The sequence below is a fragment of the Kickxella alabastrina genome (assembly GCF_025024165.1).
Source record: "Kickxella alabastrina strain RSA 675 chromosome Unknown BX661scaffold_1, whole genome shotgun sequence".
Classification (NCBI taxonomy): domain Eukaryota; kingdom Fungi; phylum Kickxellomycota; class Kickxellomycetes; order Kickxellales; family Kickxellaceae; genus Kickxella; species Kickxella alabastrina.
The window spans coordinates 1,819,790-1,834,704 of record NW_026251472.1 but is presented as its reverse complement, the minus strand read 5'-3'; the positions used below and the strand labels follow the sequence as shown (position 1 = coordinate 1,834,704).

The following is a 14,915-nucleotide window of genomic DNA, read 5'->3' as shown; positions in this document are numbered from 1 at the left end:
TTAACAATAAATTCATTTGCAAAATTAAAATACGCAAAATATTTACAAACATCTAAACACATCTTGGAAACTGAAAAGAATAAACACGATTATAACAAAGAAAAACTGGAGGAATAAAACTAAAAAACAAAGGTCGTAAAAATGCCATTTACCTAATAAGCCATGGGTTGGACAAGTCCTCGTTGTATGTCCTGCTAAACACAAGCTGTGTGCAGCCAAGTGTGCGTGTAGCAAAGGCACCCTCGCAGTATGCAAAGTAGTACTCCCACTTGCGCCGGAAGACGTCGTTGTAGCTGGTCACTCTGGTGCCGACGCTGCCTGTCTTGTCAAGTGTGTCGGTTATGCTGTCGGCAGTGTCGCTGCCGCACTTGGTTGCAGAGCTGTCCGAGGATATGCGCGGCCGGTCGGTGTCGCAGTTATTGGCGCTGTTGTCAGCACTGCACACCAGCTCGCGCTCCTGTAGAATCAGCTGCGGGTTCTTGGGCGCCACCATTGCCAGCACCTTGTCGTACCCGCTCAGAAACCGCTCGCGCCACACGCGCAGTGTGCGGGCATAGTGGTCGGGGAAATTGGCCGCGCTCTCAAGCATCAACATGCCATTGCTGCCCTTGGTCGCGCCTGCCACCAGCGCCGACACGCTTGGGCAGTGGCCTCCTGGAAAGATGTGCTTGTTAATAAAGTCCACGGTGTGCCGGTACTCGGAGTAGCGCTCCTCGTTCATCGTGCTTGCCTGCAAAACCATGACGCCGTGCTGAGGGTGCAGCAGCTTGTGGCACTGCTCAAAGTACACGGGCAGGTACTCGTACCCGACGTGCTCGACCATCTCAAGCGAGATTATGCGGTCAAAGCAGTGCTCGGCCGGGTTTAGGTTGCGGTAGTCGATTAGCATGATTTTAATGCGGTCACTCATGCCGGCCTTTGCAATGCGCTGCTCAGCAACCTCCTTCTGTTCGGTGCTCAGCGTGATTCCCAGCACGCGGCAGCCCGTGCGCTGAACAGCGCGCATCGACAGCGAGCCCCACCCGCAACCGAGATCCAACACATAGTCGGTCGGCCGGAGGTGCGCCTTGTCAATAAGCATATCCAGCTTGCGCAGCTGCGCCGCCTCGAGTGTGTCTCCAGGCCCGTCCCAGATGGCGCACGAGTACGTCATCGACGAGTCGAGGAACATCTCAAACATTTCGTTTCCCAGGTCGTAGTGCGCGCTGATGTTGCTCGCCGTGTTGAGCACTGAGTTTCCAAAGCGCGTGCTCGCCAGATACATCAGCGAGCTGACCAGCGGCGACGACGACGCAGTGTCCAGCGCGGCGCGGTTGTAGATGTAGAAGCGGATAAAGTTGACCAGGTTGTCGACTGCAATCTCGCCTGCCATGTACGCCTCGGCAAAGCCCAGGTCCTGAACCAGCATCAGGCGCACCCAGAACTGCTCACTGAGTACGGTCAGGCAGATGTGCGGGCCGCCGTCATCAGGGTTGCCAAATACCATTGACTCACCGTTCTCGATAATTGTCAGCGACCCCACTGTTGCTTTACTCAGGGTCAGGGCAATCTGCTGCTTGACCGTCGGAATCATGAATGACCATGTTTTGCCACGTAATGCCCGGCTGAATACCTTGAATCCAGAGTCAATGGATCCAAGCGCAGACTTCTTGATAGAAAACCAAGCGGTACCTTTGCTTTGGTTGGTATAATTGCTTCCGGTGTGTACTGGAGAATATTCGCAATATTCAGCAGAGAAAATCGAGTCCATGTTATAAAAAGCCTGAAATTGTTTGTGCGTGGAGTGGTCTATACAAAAAAGACGGACAATATACATATGCAAAAATTAGCGTATATTCTAACATGACTTAGCGGGCTGCATTATTTACTCGTATAATTTTTCTGTAGCATTGTGCTAAGAAAACTTACAATATAAAGTGGGCTGCTATAAGCAAAAAAGACAAAAATTATAAAAGTTGTGAAAATTAGAATGACTTTGGTGTGTAATGGTGTGAAGTGAGAATACCCAGGAAGTAGAGTCGATATTTAACCAAAAGAAAAATATCAATCCCAAAAAGCATTACCAGCTTCTGTTGGAAGCAAAATATAGGCGGTAAATAATTACATTGTTGATGAATATCCGTAATATGCATGTTGGGTTTCTCACTCCAGAATAATATTTCAGGCAGCAAACAATTTTAATACTCGGAGGTTCCACTGCGGGTTCAGAAACATAAAATGACAATACAATTAAGCGGAATATTGGCAAAAGACGCAGTCTTGTTTTTCTTATTACAACTGCCAAAATGGCATGTAACACATTCTCAGGATATATGCAGGCGACTTTGGGTTTTTGTTTTTGCGTAATACTACATTGGTGTACGTATAAACTTTTTGCTGAAAAACAAAGCACTTAGAAATGTCGCCTGTCTTGTGTTAAAAAATAATTTGTGGATCCTTGGCCACTGCTGACACCGGCGTGCAAAAGTATATTTCCAGTTCCGGAAAGTTGCTGCATGTGCAAAGAAAAGAGTGTAGCATTGCGGACGGAGTTGTCAAGTTCGTCAAAACATAAAAACAACCGACGCAAAAAGAATTCTCAGGAATGCGAGGCATTATGTGCAAAGAGGATGTGCTTTGCAGTGGCACAATTATTTAGGCATGCACATGCTCGCTATGGTAATCCAATTCATTTGTCGCCTTGCTGAATGAAAACGCAGTGTTTAGTGTGGGCTGATATTTCCGCTTTGCAGCCAATCAGAACTATATTCGGTTGAGCGTCTATCCGAATATGTTTTATTAACTTATCACCAACAAAGGCTACCGTGCGCGCTCACAAAAAATAGCTCACCCCAATAAGACGCACGTCAAGTTGAATAGTGCGATAATTGTATGGGTATATTTGTTTCGAGCGCCAAGTGTCCATGGTTTTTTTGTAAAGCTGACCAGGATATATTTTTCATTACTCGTGCCGGAAGAAATAAACAAAAAACATAAGGGCCAAATATGCATATGCAAACAGTCTCATGTCCAGCGAATGACGCTCCTGCATGCGGATCCCCTCCCCAACGTATTTATAACATACCTTTTCGAATACCAAGCTCGCCATTGAGGATATTCAAAGGCTGATAAGGTAGCAACACATACATATCCCCAATAATATATAAACTATTTTTGCGAGTCTGTTTGTATTTTTAATTTAGAAATCGCTGATAATCGCATGTTATTTGAATATATCTATTAAAATGAAAGAATAATGTTGAGTAAATTGTATGATTAAAAATAAATCGCAGACGCCGAAAGCCGAAACAATTGTGAAATGTTTTCTTTTCTACAATATATTTTATTTTTTCAAAGCCTTGTTTAAGAATGTTTCACAAAAATCAATGTGAGCGTATTGTTGCAAATGCCCAGCATTGTAACATGTAAGATGTAAAAGTCCGCATTTATAATAGGCGCACAGCTCATAACGGCACGTGTATTTATGAAATTTGTACAATTAGTAGCATGGAAGCTTGCTTCGCATGTTTAGCGTCAAAAAACATTGAATTTCAAGTCAAATGACCAGACGTTTTTTTTATTAATTAAGTGACCACAAGTAAATAGTATGTGATATATAAATATTTCCATGAAACACTTGTTGAAAATAATATTTTAACATGTGATTATATACAGCATGGCTTCTTCGGATGCTTATCTACAATGCACTCACTACATCCGGCATGTATGGATATTGAACAATTGAATACAAACATAAGACAACGCAGGTGGCTTTGTATAGCACTTCTTGTGTTAATAAAAATAATGCCGTAGAAACATCAGACACAGCTCCGTAGATATGGCTAAATGCCTCTTGATGCAAAATATATTTTCATTATTATTTAAATTCACAATTACCAGCTGAATGCTGGGGCTGTAGCATCACGGAGCCAACCCTTGGATTGAATATTTTCCCACTCGGCGTTGGAATAATTAATATCCGTTTAATTGTGGAAGAGTGCGTTTTGCTGCTTTATTTCAGAAACAGCCAACGCAAACAAATAGGCTTGTTTAACTGAAAACTATTTTTTTTAGCTCAACTGCTTTGTACAGTAAGCACAAGCTCGTTTAATTTACAAATAGGAAATACTGAAATTGGCAAATATAAATACTTGTTAATTTTCCAACCTGTTATTTTTAATTTTTATTACTAATGTTTATATTAGAGCTAATATAAATAAATATTTCAAATCTAGAGCCATTATAGAGGAACTTGTTTGATCAGCTTGGTAAACTTTAATTAAGTTTTGGTTGCCACCTATAGCAACCCACTAAAAATCGCCACCATGTTTTCTTCAAATTTTGCAACACTATCGGCTTAATCATATCAGGTCAGAAACATAGGGACAAGGCTTACCATTATTTACAGTATTATTATTAAGTCTGATTGTTGCTGTTTCCGACGTACAACCAGGTGCTTGCAATTTTTTGTGTTTCTAGAAAATAGATACCAAATTTCAAATTTCCATTCATACTATTTATTTATAAAACAATTTTTACCTAATAACAATGATAAGGCAATATTTTGTACAATAATGTGAGATTTTTCATTGTGTGAGGGTATTGTGCTGTTACGCGCATAGCAAACAACTGCTTCTTATGGCTGCTTCTTATAAGCTATTTACTAGCCCATTAGACATGGTGCTTTGTCTTTGCCCTTTGGCTTTTTATCTGACTAGCCAATAGGGCATCATAACTGCACACATTCATATTCAGTATAGAGTTAAACACTTATTATCTTTTTAGTTAAATTTGCTTTGGGATGGGTGGAATTATATAACAATAGATGACCCACAGCTATTTCAATCAAGAAGGCGTCGATAAAACCAACAAAGAAAATAAATACCACGATAGTTAGCTAATCCCAAACGCATGCATAAAAAACAAAGAGAATGCCTGGCAGATCAAGTTTCCAATTTGCATATTCCCACATTGGATTGTATAATTGTGATGTCAGTCGAACCGCGAGCAGACAATTTTGGATGCATATATGTATAGGTAAAGTGACATAGTGACTGCTGCAGATGTGCATTTCCAACATGTCATGTAGACAGCATGTGCATTACAGAGGTAATATCAATAAACATAAGGTGTCATTTACAGAGCTCCCAGATTATCGCAGTAGAAATGGTTAGGCACAATAAAACGTGTAAATTTATCAGACACATTAAATTGATTTTGAGCTTGTTACAACTGCAACAAGAAAATGACAATTGCCCCGGGCTGTTGAAAAAAATAGTTAATTTGGAAATTTTGCCGCTGTGCGGTTTTTTTCTAGCTGCATTGCTAAAGTTTTGTACTTAAAAACGTGGCTTTGAATTTATTTTCTCCAAAAATACTATTAGCCATTAAATATTGCAATACAAGAAACTGTCCATTATACTAAAAATGGCTTCAAAGCAATTCCACTGGTGGGTTTGTTTTAGGCATTGTACAAGCGGAATAAATTTGCCATCCTAAACTCGTATACAAACTTTGAACTGAAAAGGTGGATAATCTAAAATTACCCAATGAACTTGGCAAGGCAAATTCCGAAAATACGCATTTGACATCAGCACCAATAAAACCGATCCGACGCCTTTCAATTGTAGTTCCACCAGTGGCTTGGCCATATTAGGCTCATTTAATTTTAACACACGAGCTGGGCTGTTTTACCCCAGCCACGCTTTACTAACAATGCTTAAAGTGTTATCAACGCTTAAGCCTCTCTGCTGTTACATCATGTGCTTTTATATTTTCAAATTGCGATATTATCCACCCTTTGCATTCAGGCCAACCGGCATCGACGCTCGCTTCTATGCTCAAATGCCTGTTGTCTACTTTTCATTTTTTACTTTGTATTGTAAACAACGTGTTTCAATTTGTTGACTGATTTTCTTTCACCAAAATATTTGGATGTGCCACTGATTTTACGAGCCACGCATTATATTGCAATTGGCTACATAATCAACATATTTTCGATTATACGCAAACCTGATGAATTGTAGTGTCGATAAAAAATGTGTTCCTGTCCACACCAAATAAAGCGCGCCCTTTCCAGGTTTATCAGCCCCTTGGTCAAAATGTGTGTGGCAAAGTTGTTTTTTTATACGCCATCCCAAGCTGCAGAAATCCAAATAATGACGTACAGATTATCACAAAAATGATATACAATTTGGCATCCGCTGCATATTTTGAGCAACCTATGAGGCGGAGGTGCAATAACCCTTATATAAGAGTCAATCTGCAAGTGTCGAATCCGAAACGAAAATATACTTTTATATCATTACGCCAATTCACAATCCCACCTTAACTTTTCTCTTATAACCGACTTTCACACGCATCATCACGAATCTTCATTAACGCCTACCGAATATTTTCATTATTTTATCTTAAATTTACGACAATGTCTACTCTCTCTTACGCCTTTGCCAAAGTTACCACGGGCTTTCGCCTTGCAGACATTGCGCTCAAGGGTATTGAGATGTGCTTTCATAGGATCAGCCGCATTTTGTTGACCAGACCATCGGCATTCATAATTCCAACGGTCAAGCAGCAGATTGCCCTGACCCTGAGTAAAGCAACAGTGGGGTCGCTGACAATTATCGAGAACGGTGAGTCAATGGTATTTGGCAACCCTGATGACGGCGGCCCGCACATCTGCCTGACCGTACTCAGTGAGCAGTTCTGGGTGCGCCTGATGCTGGTTCAGGACCTGGGCTTTGCCGAGGCGTACATGGCAGGCGAGATTGCAGTCGACAACCTGGTCAACTTTATCCGCTTCTACATCTACAACCGCGCCGCGCTGGACACTGCGTCGTCGTCGCCGCTGGTCAGCTCGCTGATGTATCTGGCGAGCACGCGCTTTGGAAACTCAGTGCTCAACACGGCGAGCAACATCAGCGCGCACTACGACCTGGGAAACGAAATGTTTGAGATGTTCCTCGACTCGTCGATGACGTACTCGTGCGCCATCTGGGACGGGCCTGGAGACACACTCGAGGCGGCGCAGCTGCGCAAGCTGGATATGCTTATTGACAAGGCGCACCTCCGGCCGACCGACTATGTGTTGGATCTCGGTTGCGGGTGGGGCTCGCTGTCGATGCGCGCTGTTCAGCGCACGGGCTGCCGCGTGCTGGGAATCACGCTGAGCACCGAACAGAAGGAGGTTGCTGAGCAGCGCATTGCAAAGGCCGGCATGAGTGACCGCATTAAAATCATGCTAATCGACTACCGCAACCTAAACCCGGCCGAGCACTGCTTTGACCGCATAATCTCGCTTGAGATGGTCGAGCACGTCGGGTACGAGTACCTGCCCGTGTACTTTGAGCAGTGCCACAAGCTGCTGCACCCTCAGCACGGCGTCATGGTTTTGCAGGCAAGCACGATGAACGAGGAGCGCTACTCCGAGTACCGGCACACCGTGGACTTTATTAACAAGCACATCTTTCCAGGAGGCCACTGCCCAAGCGTGTCGGCGCTGGTGGCAGGCGCGACCAAGGGCAGCAATGGCATGTTGATGCTTGAGAGCGCGGCCAATTTCCCCGACCACTATGCCCGCACACTGCGCGTGTGGCGCGAGCGGTTTCTGAGCGGGTACGACAAGGTGCTGGCAATGGTGGCGCCCAAGAACCCGCAGCTGATTCTACAGGAGCGCGAGCTGGTGTGCAGTGCTGACAACAGCGCCAATAACTGCGACACCGACCGGCCGCGCATATCCTCGGACAGCTCTGCAACCAAGTGCGGCAGCGACACTGCCGACAGCATAACCGACACACTTGACAAGACAGGCAGCGTCGGCACCAGAGTGACCAGCTACAACGACGTCTTCCGGCGCAAGTGGGAGTACTACTTTGCATACTGCGAGGGTGCCTTTGCTACACGCACACTTGGCTGCACACAGCTTGTGTTTAGCAGGACGTACAACGAGTGTCTTTCTGATGCGAGTATTTTGGTTTAATCTCCTTTCGTTTATTTATTGTCAACCCTTATATTTTAGTCCGTTTTTTCAGTTCTGTTTTCAGTTTTCAGCCGTTCAGTGTTTCAATAATAGTTTTAACCCTAATCATTTGAAGCACTCTTATTCAACAGATATTATGTATACCAACGATTCTCACGTCGCTTTGTACATGCTTACAAATGGCCTTGATAAACGCTACTTTAAATTTTAAACATAAAAAGTATGGCGGATGACGTGGACATTAATTTTTTATTTTATTTTTTTGTATTACATTTTCAAAAAGGGCTGTCACATTCAACTGTTCACTTTTGACTCAGCTCATTTATAATTTATATTATATTTATTTAATACTCTCTATTAACACAACTACTATTAAAACATGACTGACGCTGCTGATATTGGTATGTGAGCAGCTCCGGTACAAGCTAGACGCGAATTCAGCCTTTTCAATTTTGCAATGCAGCTAAACCCACATTTTTTAACTTGCGCAAATGCAATCAATTTGTAGAACTTCTGGACACCCTGGCGATGCGCTTTGCGTTGGCAACCTCGAGCGAGCAGGTGCAAAAGCTGATTACTACTTTACTCGTGCCCCTGCTGGACAAACTGGACAGTGCCAGCGCCGCAGTCAAGGCAAAGGTAACGTAACCGTGGCATTGTTGTTTGTGGTGGCATAACTATGCGCGCGTGCGCAATAACAATCTAAAAATCTGCGCTAAATCAATGTCTTAATACTACCATTGTTTTTTAGATTATCGGGCTGCTCGGGCAGATCAATCGAAAACTGAAAAGCAACCCAGAGGTTAAGCTTCCCATCGAGGCACTAGCAGAATCGACGCTCACAAAGACGGCAACCGGATACTCGCAAAGCTTTAAACTTATGTATGTTCCCATGGCGGTTGAGCGTGCCGACGAGGACCAGCTTGTATCTATACTGCCGCGCATTCTTGACGGCACACGTGGAAGACCGATGTCGCAGCTCGTGGTGCTGGTCACAGCCCTGTTCACGGCTCTGCAAAAAGTGATAAAGTTGACCGACTGTCAGATTAAGGGACTGGGATTTGGCAACAGCTTTCCGCACCGAGGTGAAATGTTTTTAAAGTATGCTGCCGACCTGTTTATGCTCAATCCCGTTCAGCCTGGCGTACAAACTGCGAATATCCCTGTGGCAATGGGCCTAAGCAGCAGCGCTCAACTGACTATTACCAACGAGGGCAAAGCGCCATGGGTGTCCAATGCAAAACTTCTGGAAGAGATTAAGCTGAGCGTCCTGCATATTGTTTCCTCGGAACTAGCGTTTCCTAACGATGTGGCAGATGGCGTTCATGAGCATAGACTGCTCGCGCTGCTCTACGCCAGCTGCGACCCATTTTTTCCGCAAGTTGCTAGCCAGGGCAAGGATTCGCTCAAGCGCCTTCGACCGGTAGATGTCGACTCGAAAACATTTGTGGATGCAGCCTTTAGCATGTTTTTGGGCAGCGGCAACGATAAGAGCAGGCGCTCACCCGTTGCAGTAGCTGTCAGACTCAGACTGTTCAGCTTTCTCAGCAAATCGGCAACAGCGGTAGCCATGTTTCCCCAGTGCGCACAAGTGATCTCTCAAACGCTGTTTGGCACAGGCACAGGCACAACAAACAACCTGCGCCGCCAAGGAATGGCATTCTTGCAATGGGTAGTCAGAACCGCGCCTCAACCCAAGCTTGACGACGTCGCAAATGGCTTAATGCAGATGATTCGCCAATTGTTAGTGTCCGATGACGCAGAATCTGGATTGGGTGGCTCGTTTAACGATGATGTCGTGCGTGGCTCAGCGTTTGTCGCCTGGGGAACCCTGACAAGGCGTGTGCCATCGCTGGTTACTGCCGATCTGGAGGGCCTGCAGGCTCTGTTCGGCGCGTTCAGTGTGGAGCCGCCCAGTATTCACATCAGCATCCAGGAGGCGCTCTTGGCAATGCTTCCGGCATACGAGTTTGGTAAGCTTAGCAAAGAGACCGAGGACACCCTGCTCGCGTTCTTGCAGGTACAGCTAAAGTCGACAATTCATCAGGCTAGGTACTGTGCTCTGCGTTATGCCATAGCCGCATTTCCATTCGCGAACATGGAAGCTCGGTGGCTATGTTTGCTGGCGCTTGCTGACTCGAAGCCCGAAATCCAGAGTCTCGCCCACTCGGGACTGGCGATTACGCTTGATGCCAAATCAGCGCCGGAGATGAGGACTGCTAATTTGCCACAGCTGGCTGGCGCCATTCGCTTTCTGCACAAGAGGGTTGCCGAGGCCTTGCAACTGAGCTCCGACCAGCAGTCAGCGGCTAGAGCGCGGGCCAATGCAATCAACCCACTGATTTACAGCGGTATTGTCGACTTTGGGAGACTTCTTATTCTGGCCACCGGATTACTTCAGCTAAGCGGAGCGCAAGACTGTGAAGGCGATTTTGCATCAATGTTTGTTGCGTTTTCGATGACATTGGCGGATGTGCAGCCGCTCTCGTTACAGCCGCTGCGCAAGGGCATGCGTGCGGCACTTAGATCGATGGACGCAGACATTGACACAGTGGTTGCTGGTGCTGTTAGCACTTCTGTTTCCAGCGCGTGGATGGAGATTGTTGTGGTTGCGCTGACAGTTTCTCGGGTTTTTGAGTCTGGCGCCCTGAGCAGGTCTCTGATGTGTTTAGTTGAACTACTATCATTGGGCCAGCCCAGCGCGTCGCTTGCGCTGTTTGACAAGAGACAGATGCTGCTTCCGCTCATGGAGGCCCGTGATTTCACTGTGCAGCAGTCCGCGGTCCGGGCACTGGCGACTGTGTTTGCAACCAAGCTATGGGCCGATGGGCAGCCCGGTGGCCAGCTGGAGCGCGCGTTTTGGAACGACCAGGTGGCTTTGTTTATGGCTGAGCTTTTAGCTACCGCCAACGAGCCCGAGCACCCAAAACTGATCGACAAGATCCAAGGCGCAACCCTAGCGCTTGGCTATATAGCGTATGGGCTGGATGTCGCTCGCACGGCGCTGAGACAGTCGTGGGCTGGTTTGGGTCTTTCCGGTCTGGGAGTCGTCATTGAAAATACACGGTTGACCCTGCTTCAAAAAATTCAGCTTGCGAGCAAGGCGTCAATTTTCCCCATCACCACGGTATCCCAGTGCATGGCAGTTGGGACATTGGGCATGTCCGCGCTTGCAGACGATCTGCAGCAGAATCAGCTGTCAGCCACAGACGGTGAAGCTGTTATGGCAGCGATGGTGAACCTTGCCAAGATAGCTACCACTACAAAACAGCAGGACGCGGTATTCGATGGGTTGGCGCAGATAGTGCTTGGAAGCCCACAATTGGCAGCGTCGCTGATCGAGTCCATGCAGGCACTGGCCCGGTCGGTCAACAAGAAGAAATTGGACCTGCATTTTAAAATGGGCCGGGCGCTGGCATTGTCCCTGGGGCGATTCAAGTGCTCACTGATGGAGCTGGAGTGGATTTTCCCGATCGATCCAGCCGCGGTGTATAACAAAAAACAACTCAATGCAAACTCGGATGCCCTCGAAACGCTTTTAGAACTAATTGCGGACAAGCTGGCTGTATCGACAAATCTACAGGACCGACAGGCGGCCGTTGTGTGGGCGCTGTCATTGGTACAGCTGTGTCCTAGCATGGCACAGCTGAAACCGTGGCTGCCGAGACTACACGCCTGCGTGTGTGCACTGCTGACAGATCGCGATGAGTTTGTGCGAGAGCTGGCCTCGAACGCCTTGGCGCTCATATACGAGATGGGCGATGTTTTTTCAAAGGAGGACATGATGGTCTCGTTGAAGATGCTTTTTGGGAGTAACAATGACAAGCCAGCCGACGCCACGGGCTTGTCCGTGGAGCGCCAGGCAACAGGGCAGCAGCGAGCAGCAGAAGGGCGCACAGCCAACCCCACATTCAAGTGCATATTGTCGTTGGCTATGGACATGCGCAACCCGTCGCTTTTCTATCCCCTCATCCAGTTGGCATCCCAGGCGCCATCGCTCGGCGGTAGTGGCAGTGGTAGCACTACCAGTGGAAGATACGGACATTCATATGGCCTATCCGCAAATATCGAGCGCGCGTGCGCGGCAGTGCAGCCACATATCCGCCCGGTCATTCCCAAACTGTTCCGGAGCACGTTTGATCCGAATCCGCAAACACAGACTGCAATGAAGGGAATTTGGCATACCCTGCTAAAGTTCAAAGCGTTTGCAAAGACTGCGCCCGCTGGTTCTCAGGACATCAACGACTCAGATTCGGACGCAGGTATGATGGAACTTTTCTGGGATGTTATCATTGAGGAATGTCTGTCGAGCATGGGCCAGTTCGAGTGGCAGGTGCGCGAAAGTGGCTGTAATGCATTGGCCAGCGCGCTGTATGGTGTCAATCCGGATCGCATAGTGCCATATCTGGAGAGGATCTGGCAGATGTCATTCCGCGCGCTCGATGACATTAAAGCCACGGTTCGGGAGTCTGGGTTGAAGGCATGCCAGGCTCTTGCAAATTCGACTGTTTCGTGGTGCACACCTCGCATTCCGCCCAACGAAAAGCACGCCCAGCACGCCCAGTCGGTGCTGGCTATAGTAATGCCTTTCCTCATCGACAAGGGCATTGTTTCGGACGCCGAAGATGTGCGTCAATTCGGCACGGGCCTGGCACTCAAGCTCTGCCGCACCAGTGGTGCCTATCTCTCGCCATTCGTGCCGGCTATTGCTGAGCGCATGCTGGAGTCGCTCTCGAACATGGAGCCACAGGCGGCAAACTATCTGACTTTTCACGCGAACGAGCATAACATGTCACCAGAGCAGCTTGAGTCTCTCCGACTGAGCGCAGTTAAGGCATCGCCAATAATGCAAGGCATTGAGCTCGCGCTAGACCAGCTCAACCCGCAAGGTATGGCCGAGCTGGTGCCCCGACTGCAGAACATCATCCGCCATGGAATTGGGATGGCCACGCGAGCCGGCTGTGCGCGGACCGTAGCCATACTATGCGTCAAGCAATTGGAGCTTGTAGAGCCTCATTCTGGAGCGTTGGTCAAGGCGATCAGTGGTTCGCTGACCGAGAGCTCAGCCATGCAGCGGCAGGCATGGGCGTCGTCGATTGGATACATGGCCGGGATGCTCACGCCGGGCATGCTTCGCAACCTGCTCCGACACCTAGAAAAGACATACTTTGGCAAGTACGAGAGCGATGTCCGCGACGTGTCTGGTCAGGTGCTGCAGCAGCTGGCGCGCAACTGTCCCGAGAAACTGCGCCAGCATGCTGGTGAAGCTGGCGCAATGTCATTTATTCTGTTTGGGTGTCGGGATTCAGACGAACATATTGCAGAGGCGTTCCAGAGCGCGTGGCAAGAGTGCGTCTTGGGCCTTGGCACAGCAGTTGTCGGGGGCCACTTGACAGAGTTGCTCAATTTGCCACTGAAGCATCTTGCCGACGACCGGTGGCACTGTCGCATTCAGAGCGCCAAAACAATTGTCGATGTGACTCGCATGCTAGAGCGCACATCCAGAGCGGCAGCCAGCGCTAGCATCAGCGCCAGTAACATTGACGGTGGCGTGGCGCTGCCCAACGATGCGCTCTCCACACTGGCACAGATGACGCTTCCCGAGCTCATCAAGACATCGCAGGGCAGCATGTGGCCTGGCAAAGAGCACGTTCTAGAGTGCCTGGTGCGAGTGTGTGCGGCGAACTCGCGGCTATTCGGCGACATGGTGGCAGACAACGATGGCACAAATGTTACAGGCGTAGACAGTGACACCCCGCTTGTCGTGTATGCCATTCTACTGAAGCAGCTCGATGTTGGAACAGCCGCATACCAGCGGGCAGCCGTTGGCCACTACAACTCGCTTGTCACTGCGTTGTCGCCATCCGACATCTACAGTATGGTGTCCGATGTGCTTCTGAAAACCGTCCGGCAGAGCGTTTCTGCAGCTACGGCCCCTGATGCGGATGGTGATGAGCCGATGCAGCAGCCGCAGCAACTAATGCTCATTGCGGCAGCCACCAAGGCTTTGCTTTTGTCGCTTCCCACAACTCGCGTGCTGACTGCCAATGAGTCGGGCTGCCTATCAGCGGCACTGAAAGAAAATGCGCGGACTGGCGTGTGGAATATCCGTGTTGCCAGCCTTGAGGGTTTGGCTGCACTGAGCAAGCACTGCGCCAGAAACTGGAACACCCTGTGCGCGATGGATGTTGGCGTCGTGCTTGGTGCTGTCAGGGCCTGCGCAACCGAAGGCAAGTACTTGGCTGTACGAACAGCAGCACTTGACTCTCTCGAGGCCCTGTTTTCAGCGCTGCGGGAAGCTCCAGGTGACGCAGCGGCATGGCGTGCAGAGGCGCGTGCTATCCTGGAGCTGCTGCTGCTGGACTCGGCACCCAGTATAGCTGATCGCGCCAAGGATCTCGGCCCACAGTGGACGACCGCATAAATCATTTCTCAAATGACATTTTAAATTTTGTGCATGTGTCATAAAGCTACCATTGTCATCGTCGCCCGATTTAATATATAAGATCTTTTCCTGCATTTGGCTGGCGTCGCAGTGAGCGGCACCACTCATAGCGCCATGCATCGGCTGAGCGCTGCGCCCTGTTCAAATATATCCCCTTCACTCTGCTGTGTCAACTAGTTGACTGGCTGGGACCTGCTAATCTGATATTTGTTTGCTGGAAATAGCAACTGCATATTGCCATCTATATGCGAGATGCTGCAAGGAAAAACGAGAGAAAAAATGTTGGGCGCTTTCAGGGTGTGCGTTGGCAACATCCGAAGCGGCGTCATCGAGTTACAATGTCGCAAAGGAGCAACCAGCAGATGTGTAAGCTGAGATATACCACTATACCGAATGCTTTTATAACTTTGTCTTTGTATTTCCTCACATACATCATCTGCCTCTGCTGCCCCCACTGCAATTTCTGACTTTTCCGCGCTATAAATTTTTAAAATAATGAGAAAATTCGAATAG

At 48.1% G+C, this 14,915-nt stretch overlaps 3 protein-coding genes across 3 annotated transcripts; 2 read left to right on the top strand and 1 right to left on the bottom strand.

The window, feature by feature from the left end:
* Positions 1-59: 59 nt before the first annotated feature.
* On the bottom strand, positions 60-2,182 carry BX661DRAFT_10914 (Mycolic acid cyclopropane synthetase-domain-containing protein). The gene is made up of 2 exons (XM_051532415.1): positions 1,909-2,182; positions 60-1,788 (listed from the first exon to the last, which is right to left on the bottom strand). Exon 2 carries the CDS (start codon positions 1,748-1,750, stop codon positions 149-151), a length of 1,602 nt encoding a protein of 533 aa, XP_051395503.1. The 5' UTR covers positions 1,751-1,788; positions 1,909-2,182; the 3' UTR covers positions 60-148.
* Positions 2,183-6,273: 4,091 nt separating this feature from the next.
* Positions 6,274-8,074, top strand: BX661DRAFT_176100 (Mycolic acid cyclopropane synthetase-domain-containing protein). The gene has a single exon (XM_051534261.1). The coding sequence runs from the start codon at positions 6,404-6,406 to the stop codon at positions 7,955-7,957; it is 1,554 nt and encodes a 517-aa protein (XP_051395502.1). The 5' UTR covers positions 6,274-6,403; the 3' UTR covers positions 7,958-8,074.
* A 235-nt stretch (positions 8,075-8,309) lies between these two features.
* On the top strand, positions 8,310-14,514 carry BX661DRAFT_10899 (proteasome stabiliser-domain-containing protein). The gene is made up of 3 exons (XM_051532414.1): positions 8,310-8,362; positions 8,466-8,596; positions 8,709-14,514. The coding sequence occupies exons 2-3, from the start codon at positions 8,486-8,488 to the stop codon at positions 14,379-14,381; spliced, it is 5,784 nt and encodes a 1,927-aa protein (XP_051395501.1). The 5' UTR covers positions 8,310-8,362; positions 8,466-8,485; the 3' UTR covers positions 14,382-14,514.
* The last annotated feature ends 401 nt before the right edge of the window (positions 14,515-14,915 follow it).